This window comes from Zonotrichia albicollis, chromosome 8 (genome assembly GCF_047830755.1).
Source record: "Zonotrichia albicollis isolate bZonAlb1 chromosome 8, bZonAlb1.hap1, whole genome shotgun sequence".
Lineage (NCBI taxonomy): Eukaryota > Metazoa > Chordata > Aves > Passeriformes > Passerellidae > Zonotrichia > Zonotrichia albicollis.
The window spans coordinates 1,129,532-1,147,665 of record NC_133826.1 but is presented as its reverse complement, the minus strand read 5'-3'; the positions used below and the strand labels follow the sequence as shown (position 1 = coordinate 1,147,665).

Below are 18,134 nucleotides of genomic sequence, written 5' to 3'. Positions count from 1 at the left end.
ACTCATTTTTTCCCTTTTATTACTGTTAATAAAATGTTCTTTACGCCCTTTTAACGTTCTGAGCTGCTTTGCCCTTCTCCTAATCCTGTCTCCAGCAGGAGGTGGTGTAGCAGATAGGGCCTGGTGTTCAGAAGATCTCGTGATGTTACGGGAAGACAGGGCCCCTGCCCCCTTAGATAAGAAAATTAACATAGGAATGTAGTCCCCTGAACCGGATTCCGGTAACTTTCCACTTGCCCAGGTAACTTTTCCATCCCTACTAACCATAGATGGTAAGGACAGACCCCCACCTGACGTAGAAGCCCCCTAAACTATAAAACCCCACGAGAAGAGAGAATAAAGGCCTTTGATCCTCCACCATATTGGTGTCCGCGTGTTTCTTAGGCCCGAGCGGCCCCGGGGAAGGGGGTCGCCGTGCTGTTTCCTGAAACCAGGCCGCCTGCCTTGTATCAGAAGGCAACAAGGTGGATTGGTGCCCTGGCAGCACTGAACCCACCACACCAGTCGGTGCCTTGGCTGGGAGATCTAAGGAACTGGTGAAATCTCAAATGAGAGAGCCAAACCCAGAGCACCCTGCTCCCACCACCTCTGCTCTGTCCTCACCTGACATGGCTGGCTCTGCTCCTGCTGGGTTTATTTTTGCCCTCTCTCCCCACCCTCCTGCCCTGCTGTCTCTGGGCTCCCACCCTCCACCTTTGGCTGTCCCAGCCCCCTCAGCCACCCCTGCCTGCCCTCCTGAGCCACAGCTCTGCACTCTGCTGTCCCTTTGTCACCAGGAGGGGACCCGAGAGGAGCCTGGTGGCCCTGGCCCTGCCACAGCTGAGCCACTGCAGGGGGATGCTGCTCCTCACCCCTCCCCAGCCTGCTGACACTCACAAGAACACGGCTGAAAAGCCAAAATCTCGGGGTTTGTGCTCAGTTTTTGTTGCGGTGTGTTGCAATGTCCTGTTTTAAACTTCCGGGTCCCTTCCCAGGTGTGCCTATGCCTCTCTCCCTTCTCCCTCGCCCCCTTGCTGAGTGAGTCCTGTCAATCAGGCTTAAGATTCCAGCAAGGCGTCGTGTGATTGCTCCCTCAGGCCTGGGGGACATTGGATAGGTGTCCCCAGTCCCTTGAGACCCTGCCCCTTTCACCTGGCTGGTGGCTCACCCGTCCCCTTCCCTTCCCCTGTCCCGGAGCTTAAAAGGTGAATGAGACCATGCGGCCTCTATTCTGTTGGCAGCAGTTGCCCCGGTTCAGACCTCTGCACCCATGGAATAAACATCTGGATATAACCCTCCAGCAGAATCCTCTCCTTTTCTCTTCACCATCGCCAGAAGCTCTCTCTCCTGAGGTAAACGGAGTTCCTGACAAGCCTGGACTTGCTCAGTGCCCTGCTGCAATCTCCGGCAGCCAAGGTATCTCTGGGGTAAAACACCACAGTGCTGCCTTTGGCCCAGCAGCGAGGGTCACACTGACCCAGGCACCATCTAACTGGTTATATTGGGATTCATATTCCAATAAGTTTTTCAAGGGGACCCAGCTTTGAGCCGGTCCCTCGGAGCCTGAGCCGGGTTCAGGGACAGGAATGTGCTGTGGTGACTCATCCTTACCTTCCAAAGTTAGCTGGAAGAAACTCCAAAAAGGCATCATTTAGATAGAGCTGGGTCAAATTTAGAAGTTGTGTGAAGCCATCTGGCAGCCTAAAAAAACAGAGCAAACCTTAATGCTCACCCCGAGTTGCCATGGAGATAATAACAATGTATATTTAGCAGCAGAAAGGTGACTTTCTCTCTCACCTACTTCTTCTACCCAAATTCTCCTGAAGAACTCACTTTTAACAGACATTTTTGCCCATTCCCATCTTCTCTGCATTGCTACAAGCAGGAAATGCAAAGGCCTGGCACATTCAGGGGATGGCAGCTTTTGCTCCCTTCCTGCTTGAGGGATTTAAACCAAAGGTGTTTTTCTTTTCTTTTCATTCTTCTCTTCTCTTCTCTTCTCTTCTCTTCTCTTCTCTTCTCTTCTCTTCTCTTCTCTTCTCTTCTCTTCTCTTCTCTTCTCTTCTCTTCTCTTCTCTTCCTCTTAATCTTTTTCTTTTTCTCTTTCTCTTTTCCTCTCATTCTTTGTCCCTCTCCCTCATCTATTTCTCTCTATTTTTTTTAAAACTGAAACATCAACATTTCACCCTTTCTCCCCTTCACTCCACTTTGTAAATCCTGGATTTACAACTCATTTTTTGTTGCTATTTTTGCAAGATTTTGGAAGGAATAAGGAATTAAGGCTGGCCAAGTGGCCAAGGTGAAGCCTCACCCCTGTGTTTGGATACTGCCCAGCCGGACTGGCACTCCCAGAGTACTCAGATCTCAGACAAACCCACTTGGGTTTAAATTAGAAACAAATTTAAATTGTTTAAATTTAAACAATTAGAAAGACATTCAGATTAAGCCTGAGCTCATTTTGTGCCCTTGGAAGGAGCAAAACGAGCTCCTGGTACTCACTTGGACACGGGGTTGACGCTGGCTTCGATTATTGTTAAACACTTACAACACTTAATGTTTTCTGGGAAATCTTGGATTCCTAAAAAAACATGGAAAGAGTATTAGATGCACAAAAATATTTATTAGACACAGACATTATCTACACAAAAACTGTTCAGCCTGGTCTGTTCATAAATGCTCAGTTGGGATTTCCAGCTCAGACTTCAACTCGAGCAGGAAGGAAACACAGTTTGGAATTATCATCCAAAAGGTGATGCTCAAACCCTAAATAAATACATGAAAATACAAAATTGTAACTTTTCTGATAGTGTTTGGTTTATACAATGCTCTAGAATTAACAGTGACATAATTTGTGCTGGGATTTGTGCCTTCATCATTTCCCAAACTGCTTTTCTCTCACAGTCTCCAGACCCTCCCCTGATAAGAAATTTCCCAAAATTTCCAGGAGTTCCTAAGCCTCATTTTTTAAAAACGAAGACCCTTGAGCTCAGGCAGCAAAGGGTTTTAGGCCCATTGATATAAAAATGGAATGAAAATTCTCAGATTTGGGAATGCACAGCAGCAAACCAGCCCAGATAAATCCTGGGATTTGTTTAAACCCCCCATACAAGAGTCCAATGAGCTCTGAACCCCTTTGGAAGTGGAATGTTCCTAAGTGCATGGAAAACTGGCCTCACATTCCGACTCCCAGCTGGGCAGAAGCCCCCAGAGCACAGGATGCTGAAGAAAACCCAATTTTTTAAAGGAAAAACCAGAGCTGGGTTTGCACAGACCCTTCCCCACAGCGCCGTGCGTGGAACCTGAGGCGGAGCGCGAATTTCTGCACCACGAGGAGCCAAAACTCCATCTCAGCTCCCAGTTTTTTCAGGGGATGCTGGGGAAGGGGAGCCCTCACCATTCTTGCTGATGTCGAGCTCACGGAGGTTGACCAGGCTGGCGATGGACGTGGGGAGGCTGGACAGGTCGTTGTCGGGGATGCTGAGCTTGCGCAGGGCCTGGCAGTTGAACAGTTGCTGTTCCGGGGGTTCCATGGGGGAGAGGAAATAAATCCATTTGGGATCCTTACTGGCACACAATCAGCACAAACCCCCCCTGGCCACAGCAGAATCCCACCCTCCCAGGGGGGTTTTTGGGAAGGCATTCCCATGGTTGGCGGGGATTGTGGTATTTGCTGGGTCCCCAGGATGAAGGAGGAAATGATGGATCTGACTCCATGTTCTTAGCAGGCTAATTTACTATTTTATATAAAAGAATGCTATCCTAAAACTATACTAAAGAATAGAGAAAGGATCCTTACAGAAGAATCCTTAACAAGATACTAATTAAAAACTTGTGACTCTCTCCTCAGAGCCCGACACAGCCTGACTGTGATTGGGCATTGAGTCAAAACAATTCACACATTGGATAAACAATCTCCAACAACATTCCAGAGCAGCACAACACAGGAGAAGCAAATGAGATAATATTGTTTTCCTTTTTCTCTGAGGCTTCTCAGCTTCCCAGGAGAAGTAATCCTGGTGAAGAGATTTTTCAGAAAATGTGACATTGACAGGGGATATGAAAACAGGGTAGCAGGGATGTTCAAAAACACTCAAAACCTGTAAATTCACTGCAATCAATATCTTGTGATTCTGATATCATTACTTATAATTCATATTTATTGGTGTGTTTAATATTTGTCATAAAAATTCCCAAATTTTTGTTCTCCCTGGTAAATTAAAATATTCGATTTCATAATTAAATTTCACTGCAGATTTTAAAATACTGTGACTGCATTCAGATTAAATAATTATCCTCAAGATCCAAAAATGCCTTGGCGTTATCCAAAGGATACTTCCTTGAAACCCCCGCCCAAAATTCAGGACTCAATTCTAATTTTTCCATCAAATTCCAATTTTACAGAAGTGGATTCCCAGTTTTCACCAGGAACTCCTTTGGGAGCTGAAGAAGGCTTGGAACTTGCAGTTCTGATCCCACCTGGACACACCCAAGACTTTGGAAGTGCTGGAGGGAGAAGCCCAATTAAAAATCTTCCCTCTGGAATGATTTTATGAAGCATCAGAAGGAACATGAGCCATGGAATGGAGTCCCAAAATTGCTATTTTTTCACCCACTGGATGCTTAACAGATATTTTTCCCAGTTTCCAGAGCTCCCTGGCCATCAGGACTTTGTTGGAATCACCATTCCCTCTGCCCATGAAACAACTTTAATTCCTCTCAGACCAAATCCAAGTGATGCTACCGAGCTCTGAGTTATGAAATCAGGGTTTTGTTCTGCACCTCTGGGGAGAACTCCAGCCCACTCATGTTTCTCTGGATGCTGATTCCAATGACTCCACTCTCATCCAGATCAATTTTCCCTTTATTAGTCATCAATTCACTTGACTCACACAAATAAAGGATTTTTTTGCAGCAGGAGAATGAAGTCAAAGGCAAAGAGAATAAAAAGACTTGGCTGAATTTAGCCAAAAAAAGAGAGTTAGAAGTATAAAAACATCTTGTAAATCCTTAAAAAACCAGAGAAATACAAGAAATGAAGAGCTGAAAATCAGCAGGGAAAGAATCATCAGTATGATACTTCAATGGAAAGCAAAAATAAGATCAGGCAGAATGAGTTTAAGGCATCAGTTCAATGCAAAATAATTTACTGGACTTTAGAGCATCACGTGAAACTAAAGTAGAGCTGGACTTAACTAAGTTGTTTCCTCATTAAATAATAAAACATGATCAAGAGTTTTGATTCAAAAGAATTTTTTAATATCAGGGGCACAGAATATATGGCAAAGAACAGAAAATGTCCAAAAATTTCCTCTGGAATAAAGTCTTTGAAAACACATTTGCAGAGGGAGGAGAGAATTGTAGATTAATGTAAAACACAAAAGTTCATGTTAAGTATTACAGTGCCAGTTTCATGGGGGAAAAAAAAGCATTTTCTCTCCTGGAACATTAATTCAGTGATGAAAAAAAAAAGCCTTAAGCTCTGCAGCAAAAACACCTCGAGCAGAAAATTTGATAAAGGAATTATTTCAGCTGTTGAATTCCTGGTTACAATTAATAAAGGCTTAAGACAAAAACCGATGAGTGCTATTAACACTGCCATTAATCTTCTCTTCCACGTGGCCAAGATTATGTTAAACTCGATTTACTCTAAATTTAAATTATCACCTTCACCCCAGCTTCAGCATTTTGGACCTCTTCCCTTTGGCCCTCATTTTTTCCATACAGGATCCTAGCATCATGCTCTGATATATTTGTTTTTGGAAACACTTCGATCATTCCAAGAGGCCCAACCCAAATATCCCAAAAATCCCTCCCTAAATGAGAGACTTCCAGTATTCCTCAGTAGCAGAAGGAAAAGAAGGGAAATTATTATTATTATTATTATTATTATTATTATTATTATTATTATTATTATTGAAAGAATAAAAGAAAGAAGAAGAATAAGAATAATAAGAAGGAGAAGATGGGACCTCAGGGCTTCCTGAGCAGGTTTTTCCCAGGTTCCATTTGGGATTTCTGGGGATAGAACCCAGCTGGTTCTGTGCTGTGTCTCCAGGAGAGCTCAGGCAGCTCTCCACAGCATTTTCCCATGAAAATAAAGGGATTTTGGCCGCCCTGCCCCACCATCTGTGCAGAATTCCTCTACAGAGTGAGACCTCTCAAGCAATGAACCATCCCATCCCAGCAAAGCAACCCCATGGCATGGAAAAAGCACATTTTGTACTTCTGTAAATGGATTTTTTACAAAGTCTCTGTGCAGCAAAAACGGGAAATTTGCTCTGAGATGGTGGAGAATGAAGCAATGTTTAATTAAAGATTTGTAAGCATCTTTCATTATTGTGGAGAAAAAATTCCATTAAGGCCTGGATCCCATCCCTTCACGCTTCATTATGGAGCCAGCACCTGCCGCTAATTGGTTTTTCCACCTTTCTCTCCTTTGTTTCCAGAACATTTTGGTTACAGTAATTTTAATTCCTTATAGCAAACATTGATCAGCAGGAGGAGGGATTGGAAGGTTCCAGAAGGGGAGTTTTACAGGGGAAGGATGGCTTGGATGATCTCAGGGTTTATGAGAGGAGTGAATGAAAAAAACTCCTCTCAGGAGTCATGAAACTCCTTCTTGGACAGTTGGCATTCCCCAGGAATGCCCCACAGGGATAAAGGGCTGGTCCTGACAGGGAGGACAGCCCTGATATTCCCAGGAATGTCCCACAGGGATAAGAGGCTGATCCTGAGGGAAAAGCAAGGATGGAGAGGATCCACAGGCATCAGTGACTCCTGATCCAGGTACTGGGTACCACAGGAATTTCCAAGGCCAGAACCATTTATTATGCAGAATTTTTTTCCCCAGTTCCAGGCTCCGAGCTGCCCCACTCCCGTGCTGTGAAGAAGGAGCAGCAGGCCCTTCTCCTCCCAACCCAGCCCTGATTCCAAGGAATATCCCTGGAGCCCCCAGCTCCACCTCTCCCCAGCAGCTCCAGCAGGCCCAGAGCCGGGCACACACCCCAGCAGGACGTGGATTACCTTGGGAAGCTCCTCAATCTGGTTGGCATCGAGGTAGAGCTCCTCCAGGGTCCTCTCGAAGCTGAAGACCTCCTTTGGCACCTGCTGCAGGCCGCAGTGGGAATAGTCCAGCACGGAGACGATCTCCTCCTCGCCGCGGAAACACCGGCACGGCACCAGGCGCCCGATCAGCTTCCTTTTGCTGGTCATCTCCAAGCAGCATACTGGGAGAAACAGGGAGGAAAAGGGGATTTCAGCAGCCTTTTGGGGGAATGTTCTGGGAGTTATGCTGTGGATTGCGGCTCATGGAATGCAGTTTTGCCCAGGGATATCCAGAGTGTGTGTCCTGAGGTGTCTGTGGCGCCTTGCTGGAATGGAAGGTGGGATTTGGAGTGCAAGGAGAAAACCTGGACCCTGCAGCTGTTCCCTGCCCTGGGATGGAAGGGAACACACCAATCCCAGCCACAAGCCTGGCTGTAATGGGAAAATGGGAATCCAAACCCACCCATGGAAGCACAGAGGCAAGGCCGGTCCCTGGCGCAGAGCAGGCAGGGACGCAGGTGGAGGCCCCTGGGTGGGATTCCTGTGGGAAATGGGAATTATCCCCGGATCCTCCACACCAGCAGAGCTCCCCGTGCTGCTCCCACGGGCTCCTGCAGCAGCTGAGGAAAGCAGGGATGGAACCCTTGGCAACAGAGCGATCCCAAGCCATTCCTGCTCCTCCCGTGCCACCAGGCTCTGCTGGAAGCTCCAAGAGGGGATTCAGCAAAACCCATTCCTTTTCCTGCACTAAAATAGGTATCCAGAACTGTTCCCAAACTTCTCCCACCCTCAGTCCCAGTGGTGCAGACCCTCCTCACCCCCAGCATGTTTGGGCACCCCTAACTCAGTGAGTAACTTTACACAGTGCCCCACTATTCCTTGTGGAACAAAACCATTTCAGGACAGAGGGAACACTCCAGAAGCAGATTGGGAACACATCAAGCAGTCCCTAAATCCATCCTGGACACCTTTAGGAGTTACTTAAACACTCTGGATAAACCAGGCTGTCCTGAAAACTATTTACCACAAAGGCAAGGAGGGCTCAACCTTCAACTCCCATTTTCCAAACCACTCCCAAGGTTCTGAGCTAGATTTAGGAAAACAATGCACTAAATTAGTCCAAATAGAGCAAAATAAGGTTTTTGTAGCAAGCACCAGTATGGAAGGGAAGGACCTGGGGTGTGATTGAAAGGAGCAGAATTTCACGCCTTGTGGGCTCGTGGTAATTAAACTTTTTATTAATTTCAGCATTATTAATTCCTACCCTGGACTAATTCCAGCTCTGGTAATTACACTTTCCTTCCCTGCATTTTGCTCTCTGCTGATGTTCAGAGATCCTTTCCTCGGTGCTGGTGGTTGCTGATGGAAAAGGCTCAGGGACACAGCAGCTTCATCCATCCCTTAATCCCTGCAGGGGATTCCTCATCCCTCTCCCACTCCCCTGGAAGCACCAGAGCTTGGTGCTTCTCCCCATTTCAGAACTGAAATTCCCCACAGCCGAGCCCTGAGGTCACTGCCCCATGTCACACATCACACAGGAAAATCAGAGCCTCCAAAAGAGCTCCAAAATCAGATTGTTTCTTGAATAAAGACAGAAAAATGAGGAAAGCGGCATAAAATAACCTGCTCCTTTTCAGCTCCAGCAAGCAGCTCATTATCAGCTCCTGCAGTTTATTGTCTTATAAAGAAACTCCTTCAGCTGAGGAAAACAGGAGCTTTATGGAAATCAATTACAAAAACTTACAATCCCTCCTCAATTCACGGACCTTTTGTGCAGGAAAACACTAATCCCTGTTTATCAGGAGCCACAGGAGAAGACATTTCCCTCACCTGCTGGAAAGACAGAGAAAACTGCTGCAGGCTCACCCAGCAGATTTGAAGATGGGATGAAACAGCTCAACAGATTCCAACACCCCAAATGCCTTGGGATGGGATTCCTGGCTGGGATGGGGTTCCCAGAGCAGCTGTGGGTGCCCCTAGAAGTGTCCCAGGAGCAGGCTGGCGCAGTGGAAGGTGTCCTTGCCACGGCAGGGGTGGGTTGGGATGGGATTTAAGATCCCTTCCAGCCCCAGCTCTGGAATTCTGGGCTCTCCTGAAGACTCCAGCAGTGGGTGCAGAACAGGGGTGGTGGAAATGCTGCTACAAAACCCTCCAGAAGGGGCCTCTGAGTGATTGGCAGGATAAATCAATTTCTAATTTGCTGGTTTGCAGGATACACCAGTGGTGGATTTAATTTTTCTCCCAAACAAGTTTTCCACAGAACACTTCACAGAAGGGCTGGCGGCTCAGGGAGCTGTTGCAGTGCCACAACCAGAGCCAAAATTCAATAAATACCCTGAATAATCAGAGCCAAAGGCAGCAGGTTCTGGGCTCTCAGGGACCAGCCTGAGCTGTCTGACCAAACATCAAACCCCTCCTGCCCGTCCAATTCCATTCAGAAATCTCCAAGAAATCCCAGTTGCAGGGATCTGGCAGAGCTAGAAAGTTACTACTGAGAAATGCTGAAAACAGAGAAATTGGGAGTGGGGATGGGAGCGTGGCAGGGCTGGAATGAGCAGTAAAACATCTGTCAGAGGGTTCAGAAAATAGGGATTATTTCCAGAGCAGCAGGGAATTCTCCTCAGTGCCTCCTTTGCCACACATCTCACACAGGGATGGTTTTCCTTTAGCAGCACAATCCACACCATTAATATGGAATTACTTCCCAGTGTTCCATCTAAAACTCCAACAGAGAATCCAATCTGAACCTCCCCTTCTCTAAAGCAATCCCTATTTTCTCCAAATCCCATAAAGGACTTGTTTGGAAAGCAGGAGCCCTTTCTGGAGCATTCACCAGGATTCCTGAGGGATTCCACGGCAGCTTCTCCCTCCTCTGACCCAAGGAAAGCACTGGGAATTTCCCAGTTTGTCCCAATACCCCAGAATTTACCTTTTCTGTGTCAAAAGGATTTGATAACAGGGGCTACACAATGCAACAAAGCTGAGCTACAGGTTGGAATTAAAAAAGAAAACAACCCTCAAATTTCCCTCAGCCCAAAGCCTTTTCCCCGTGGATATTCTCCTGGCACTGGTCAGACATCCACTTGTGTTTCCTTTCTTCCCTTTAATGAATTCTGTGGGCTGCCTGGCAGATTTCCACCGTGTCCAGTTGCAGTCTGGGTCACTGCAATAATTAGGGAACTTCAAAGCTCCCGGAGCTTCTCTTCATTTCCAGCACCACATCTCAATTAGAAGCACAGCCCTGCTCATAATTCAGAGCCTTGCAGGAACGGAGGAAGGTTCTCTCTGCATTTACAACCACGTGGAACCTCTCCACAGCTCTGCCACCTCCTCACCCACATTTTGGGTTTTTAATTTGCTGCTCACCTTTCTGTGAGCTGCAGCTTTGTGGGCACCAGCTTTGCACGAACGCTGGGAGTTTTCAGCGCCTTGTTTCCTTGCTCTGGCAGTTGTGTAACTCTCACTACCCCTACCTTGTATTCCTCATCCCAAACTTTTGTCTGCAGCTGTAATCCCGTGCTTGTGACATGGGAATTGTGCTTATGTAAGCTCTGACATCAGTCCTTGCTGCTGTTTTGCATTCCCCCCCATTTTCCCATTCAGAAAAGGCCTCTGATGAGGTGGAAGCTGCTTATTCTCTGCCTGAAAAGCAGCGTTGCTCTTGCTGAAAAATCTGCTTGATTCCTTCCAAGGGGAGGGAGCATTCCCAGCCTGGATGCTGCCCCTCTTTATATTAAAATATTTAAACTCCATATTCTGAAATAAAATTTGTGCTCAGAAGCTTAGAAGTTAGGCGGTGAGTAAAACCTCAATTATCACAGACATAACACATATAAATAAACATGTATTTACACATATATGATTCCATCAATCCACCTTTAGCAAAGCCAGCTGCCTCCAATATTTGACACCTGCTATTTATGAATTGATACCTTGATTAAAATGCATATGCTCATGCAGGTATGGAATTTTGGAATATATGGAATGGAATGGTATGGAATTTTGATATAAACTCTGCTACAATAACAAAGCCTGTTTATTATGATTTACTGCTATTTATGAATTGATGCCTTGATTAAAATGCGTATGCTCATGGAGTATGGAATTTTGGAATATATGGAATGGAATGGTATGGAATTTTGATATAAACTCTGCTACAATAACAAAGCCTGTTTATTATGATTTACTGTATTTGCCCTCAGCCCTGTCCCTGGAGCTGCTGGGGAGAGCCCAGGGTGGGCAGAGGGATGGAGCAAAGGGGGACAGGACCCAGGGAAAGGCTTTCCACTGGCAGAGGGCAGGGATGGATGGGGTTTTGGGAAGGAATTCCTAGATGGGAGCATCCAGAGCAGCTGTGGCTGACCTTGGATCTCCTGGCAGTGCCCAAGGCCAGGCTGGATAAGGCTCAGAGCAGCCTGAGATGGTGATAGTTGTCCCTGTCCATGGCAGGGGGATGGAATCTTTGATGTCCCAAAAAAACATCAGAGGGGATCGGTCCCAGGTTGGGCTCAGGGACCTTGGAAAGCTTTCCCAGCCTCAGGAATCCTGGGATTCTCCTTGGGAAGTCTCTCCATTTCATCCAAATTCCACTTCTCCACACCCTGTTTAGAAGCAAAGAAAGATTTTGTCCCAAACTTCCCCCCTGAGCCAGGTGAGGGAGGCGGGAATGTCCCTGTTCTGTTCCTAATTGGAAATGCAAAACTGGGGATTTATTCTGGCTGTAGAAGCCATTGGTAATAATCTTCATTAACCTTCCTGAAAGATTAAGGAACTCTGGCTCTAAAGTCACAATAACAGAATTATTAGGGACCTTCCAAAAGGGAATTGGTCTTATCAAAGAGAGGGGTGTGCAATACTATCTGAATTGTTTTCCTGCACAGAAATTCCCAGATAAGCAGCATATCTCCCCCAGAAATGCCATTTAATGCTGGTAATTGAATTCTCTTCATTATGCCCCCATTACAATGGTCTGCATTCAGGTTCACATTCAGATTTGGCTAATCCTAAAATAAAATAACCAAGCATGAAAAATCAGATTTCAGCTTTTGTCTCCGGGGAATATCAATGAGGGGAAGTGTCCCTGGCTTTGCTGCAAGTCCTGGGAGGTCCCTGGAAACCTGAACACCTTGAGGTCTGGGAAAGGTGCACAAAAAGGGTGAAGGAAAATTGAAGAATTATTTCTACCAAGTATCAGTTTTGAACGCCCAGACCTCACACCTTTGGGACATAAAGGCAAATCTTTATCTTTTCTGATAAGATATTCATTGACTCCGAAGGTTACTATTGGCCTTGCCTCGAAATTCTCAATTTCCTTCCTTGAAATTCCTTCCTGAAGGAGCTTTCCTGAGTAAATGGCTTTGGATAATCCCAGATGATGATAACTCCAATTGCAAAGGCATTTTAGTGACAGCAAAAGCACTTGTTGGGGTTGGTTTGATTATCAATAATCTGTGTCCTGTTCTCCCTACACACAATTCTTGCACAACCTCAAGGAAAACCCCAGATTCTTTTTATAGGAGTGACAGAATTCCAGTAAATTGTTGCACATTAGTGGCACATGTTGAAAATTAATCATTATGCCGTTAATTGCTAGAAATTCCAATCACTCTGACAGCTCACCCTGCAGACATTTCAGCAGGAGAGAATCCCAATAAACAGGAGACATTTCTTGGGGAAGTGTGCTGTCTGGAAATCAGGGAATTTACATTTCTGCTTGCATCTTTGATGTGTCACAGCTTTTGTGTGAAGTAATCCTTCCGTTTAAGAGATGATGTGCTGTGAAATTTGGGATGAAATGGGCTTTATTTGCTGCTTTATGGAGCAATGGCTGGAAGTGCTCTCCAAAGGAACAGCAGAGAGAACATCGTTTACCTGCTGAAGGCAGCACGCAAACAAATTGGGATTTAGGTAGGAACAACAAAACTTCTGGTTTCTTCCTCACCGGCTCCTACAGAATCCCCAATCACTTCCCAGTGGTTTCCATCACAATCCAGCTGCATTATTCCTGATACAGGAATCAGCTTAGCAGGACTGCAGCACGGAAAGGGGGAGCATTGTGGTGAGCTGGCAGTGCCAGGGAGGGCAGTGGGAGCCACAAACTGCAGCCAGGACAGGCACTTTGAGCTAAAAGTGGCAGCTCTGGCTCCCAGTGAGAGCTGACCTGTCACACACATCTTTTATGGAAAATCCTTTCCTTGGGATTTCTCCTCCTGAGAAGCTGGGAGGCCTCAGGAACAAAATGCAAACACTGATTATCTGCTGCTGTGGAATGCAACAGGTGCATCTGGGATTGGGGTCATGTGGTTGTTTCTAATTAATGGCCAATCACAGTCAGCTGGCTCGGACAGAGAGCCGAGCCATAAACCTTTGTTATCATTCCTTTCTATTCTATTCTTAGCCAGCCTTCTGATGAAATCCTTTATTCTTTTAGTATAGTTTTAATGTAATATATATCATAAAATAATAAATCAGCCTTCTGAAACGTGGAGTCAGATCCTCATCTCTTCCCTCTTCCTCAGACCCCTGTGAGCACCAGCACAGTGACCCTCTGGCACAGATGTGGAATCACAGAATCCTGCAATTTTTCCTCCTTTCCGTTTCCCAGCCCCCTCAGGGATTCTGCAGCCCCTGCCCAGCTCCCTCAGCCTCTCCTGTTCTCCAGCCCCTTCCCCAGCTCTGTTCCCTGCCCTGGACACACTCCAGCCCCTCAGGGTCCCTCTTGTCCTGAGGGATGCGGGACCTTTCCCTGCCTCTCTCCCGTGGGATGGGACATTCCCACTGAAGCAGGCATTACTGAAGATCCAAACTGGAGATTGAGCTCATTTCTGTGTTTCCCAAACCTCTGGGAGGCACACAGCAAACTGCCTGGAAAATGCGTGGTTCCCTCAGCGTGGGAGATGTTCCCATCCAGTCACAGAACCTTTTCCTTTCTGAACAAAACAGGGAGTTTTGAACAACTGAAAATTCCAGTTCTGATCCATGCCTGCTTTCTGCCAACCCCCCCACTCCAAGTGTACCTTGGGAGTTTCTATCCCACAAGGTGCCCATTCTCATGGATATTCCCATTATTTCCCAGCTTTCATTTACCTTCTTGAACCTTCTCTGCTCTTCACTATTCCCCAGCCATAACTTCTCACCTGGGCCATCCTCTCCTTCCTTCCCCATCCCAATGCTCCTGGATTCCCTCCCTCCAAACATCCCCTTCCCATTCCAAGCACAGGCCCCATTCCCAGAGCCCTCCTCTGGCTCACACTCTCTTCCCTGAGCTCCCCAAACTCTCTGCAGCTGGGTTGAATGTTCTGCACCTCCAGCATTCCTGTCCTATGGAATTATCCTTTCTTTACTACAGAATTACCCTCTCTTCTAGGAGTTCCTGCAGAAACATTCCACTGACCTGCACAAACACAGATTTAGTTCTTCCCCTCGTTCATTCCCAGCTAAAAACTTTTCCCTGCTCACACAGCTCTTTGTATTTTGGCAAAAAGCACAAAACTTTTTGCTGTCCACCCTTCTTCTTCATCCTCTCTCCTCCCCTTTCCTGGCTGCGGATGCAGTGCTGGAAGATGCTTCCATGGCTGCTCATAAATGGGATTCTGGGAATGCCAAACCTGTGCAGGGAATGTCAGCACCAGGGACATCTCAAAGGCACAATTCCCACAAGCAGTCATGAAAATTGGTCGCTCAAATACGAGAAAATGATTTTGCATTAAACCTGACATTTGTCTCCATAAACACCTCATTATCCAGGAACTCCTGAGCCTGTCTCCTCTGTATTTCAGTGCATAGCATGGAATCCTGGCATGGCAGGGACCCCAAAGCCCACCCAGTGCCACCCCTGCCACGGCAGGGACATCTCCCCCTGTCCCAGGTGCTCCAAGCCCTGTCCAGGGACACTGCCAGGGATGCAGGGGCAGCCACAGGATGCCCAGAGAATGTTCCCTCATAAAATGCCTCACTGGCACATGGTTCATTGAAATCGGATTTTCCTTCCCTGAGGAAACCTGTGCCTGGCACATCCTCACTTCCTTCCCATACCCCAGGTTTTGCCTCCTGCTCTTTTGGGGTTTAAACAAGTTTTGTCAGGGCCAGGTTCCCCATCAAAGGATGATGAATTTGGAACTCAGAACTCAGAATTCAGAACTCCTCAGCACAGCCTCTCTGGCTGAAGTTAAATCCCCTCCTTGCCTGGCTCTGGGAACAGGAGGCTCCCAACCCTTGCCATGGTGTTGTCAGAGTCACCCCCAGAGCAGCTGCCCTTGTACAGGAAAATGGGAGATGCAGGGCAGCTCCAGGACAATTCTTCCCTTTTCCAAGGAAATGATTGTGCCAGGAAGCCTTGGCTTCATAGATCTGAGAAAACAAAGCCGTTCCAGATCTCTGCTTCAAATCTCCTCAGGAACAATAAACGAGACCTGTGCAGGGCCAGGAGCTGGAATTGGATGATCCTTGTGAGTCCCTTCCCACTCAGGAGGTTGATTCCATGATTTATTGTGTGACACAAACCCACAAAGTAAAAATAAAGAATAAAATAATGAGCAGTTTATGGCTGCAAACTCCTTTTCCAAATCCAGCTACCAGCTCGGGCCGGTCTCTCTGCAAACGCTGCACACAGATTTGTGCGATGCGCGAAATATTTCCAATATTTCAGCTGGAGCACCTCCAGAGTCAGGGGTTTAAGGAGCAGGAATGTTCAAGGACATCATGGAAAACAAGGACATCTGCTTGGATGGTTGGAGAATGCCAGCAGAATCTCAGTGAGGTTGGGAAAGCCCTCCAGGATCATTGAGTCCAAGCTGTGCCCCGTCCCCAGCTTGTCACCGAGTGCCACCTCCAGAGCTGGCCACTCCAGCCCCTTCCAAAGCCTTTCCACGAGGAAATCCATCAGCAGAGGGCTCCAGAACTACATTCTCCCAACTATCCTGCTCCATGATTAATCTGTCCCAGTTTTTTTTTTAGGCAATTAACATGCTGTTCTTCTGGTACAAATGTTCTGTAAAAAACTCTCACAGCTGAGCTGTCAAACACTGAAATTCAGTGCTTTGGAATGTCAGGTTTTTAACAAAGTCCCAGAGTTTGGAAAGTATAATCAGAACTTTAATGCCCAATTATGCAATCTTAGCAATGACTTTCTCAAGAGAATTTTATCGCTCGCGCTGTAAACCGGGCTCAGCCACCAGAACTGCACCAAATTGTTCCACTCTGGGAACAGGAGGGCTGCACTCCCAAGGGAAGGGAACAGCAGGGCTCTGGGAATTGCAGCTGTGGACTGAACAGCTCTGGATGACTTTGGCACATCCTTTCCATTCAGCCACAGTGATATGATATGCTTTGGGGTTTTTTTTCACTATTTCCCTGTTTATCCTAAGCACTCCGACCAAACAGGAGGATTTTCCTTGTCTCAGCTGGTTTAGCTTAGGCTGAGATTCCTCCCCAGAGCAATCCCGACAAGTGCTGATGTCCAGAGCCACAGCCTGGAGCCAGATTAAAAAAACATGGATAAAACCCTTGGATAAATTTACCATCCACCCACCTGCTGGATTCAGCCTTAGCTGGGTGCAGGCACCGAGAGCCTCTGGGCTTTTGCTTTTTGGCAGCAGCTTATAAATAACCACCAAATTTCCATTTACAGCCTGCTCTGGTGACTCCAGAAAAGGAGTTCAAGCCTGGCCCAAAGGCATGGAGCTGTAATCCAGAGGGAAGGGAAATGGGGAATTTCCCATCCTGCTCTGAATGAGGATTTTATGGACATTTTCTGCAGCAGGTACCAAATATTGTTTGGACAACTACAAACCAAAGCAAAGCCACCAATCACCCAAATAAATCTGGAGGGTTCTACCTGGAATTACAGCCACAGCACTCCCAGCAACACTTGGAATGTTGTCACAATATCCTCCAAACCCCAGTTTACAAAACTCAAGCTAATTCTGACAGGAATTGCCAGTATTAGAATTTCACCTGTTTCAGAGCAAAGCCCTCAAACAGGTGCATTTCATTAAGATTTAACTCGGTTTTTTGACCTGCATCAATGGAATATTCCCCAGATCTTTCCCCAGAACCAAAGTGAGCAATCCCTGTTTGTCATTCCCACAGTGCAAGCAGAGGAACTGAGGCTTTTCCTGAAGCTTTTCTAAATTCATTGGACAGCTGAAGATTCCATCAGTTTATTTCCATTTAAATTATCCCAGCCACCTTTCTGCTGATAATGATGGAAAACAAAAATGTGGATCAATGTCCCCACAGCAGCACAAGGTCCCCAGTTCCTCCTCCAGTACTCCTTGGCATCTGACAATTTTCTCTGTATATTGCCAAAACACTTTATTTATTCTTAGGTTATACTATCAATATTTTTATTCTATTTTATGCTCATTTCTATTTAAATATTTCTAAAAGATTGGTAGTTTCTCAGTTTTGAGATACTCTGTCACTTTTCAGTCCATGTGGATTCTCTTTGGGAGACCTGGAGGAGGCAGTGGAAAGAGCTCCTGTGTGGATGGGGATGTCCCCTCCAAAAACCAATAAAACCAACCCCAAATACACTGAATTATATCCATTAAAGTCCTCAGAGCTGGGTGACTCCCAGACAACCCTGAATTTACTGATTTACCACAGGTACCGAGCTCTTACAACTCAGAGAGGATCCTGTTAATATTTAATTAAACACATCCTTCCTCTGAGTTCTCCAGTGGCAAAATAAAAATTCAGTCCCTCCAGGGCCTTAAAAAGAAAAGCTATCAGGATTTAATTGAGGAGAAAGAAAAGGATTTTCCTAAAAACAGAATTGTTTTACAGCCATGCATTGAGTGGGGGGTCAGGATCCATGAGAGGAACGTGGCTGTTCCATCCCAGGCCAGCCTGGGACAGTGGGAGATGTCCCTGCCATGGAATGGGATGGGATTTGAGGTCCCAAAGCACTGCAGGATTTTAGGATTGAGCTGTAAGCACTGCAGGGATTTCAATCCCCACAGTTCCCACCTCCCAGCCTTTGACAGTTTTCCAGTGTTGTCACTCAAGGGAGGCACTTGCAAAAAACTCTCCTGCAGGAACCACTGCAAAAAGCCAGGAAAAAGTATCCAGAAGCTCCTCTCAGCTTCCCAGGCTCAGCTTGGTGGTGA

General features: G+C 46.4%; 1 protein-coding gene across 5 annotated transcripts in view; it reads right to left on the bottom strand.

The window, feature by feature from the left end:
* LRRC7 (leucine rich repeat containing 7) overlaps nt 1-18,134 on the bottom strand; it is a 103,033-nt gene that overhangs the window by 53,529 nt on the left and 31,370 nt on the right. For all 5 annotated transcript variants that reach the window (XR_012581231.1, XM_074545559.1, XM_074545557.1 and 2 more), the window contains exons 3-6: nt 7,003-7,205; nt 3,374-3,491; nt 2,479-2,557; nt 1,591-1,680 (exon numbers count right to left, since the gene is read on the bottom strand). Coding sequence is in view for 4 of the 5 variants with exons in the window: in XM_074545559.1 (XP_074401660.1) it covers nt 1,591-1,680; nt 2,479-2,557; nt 3,374-3,491; nt 7,003-7,205 (490 nt within the window). In the remaining variant the exon portion in view is untranslated. The remainder of the gene's footprint in view (nt 1-1,590; nt 1,681-2,478; nt 2,558-3,373; nt 3,492-7,002; nt 7,206-18,134) is intronic.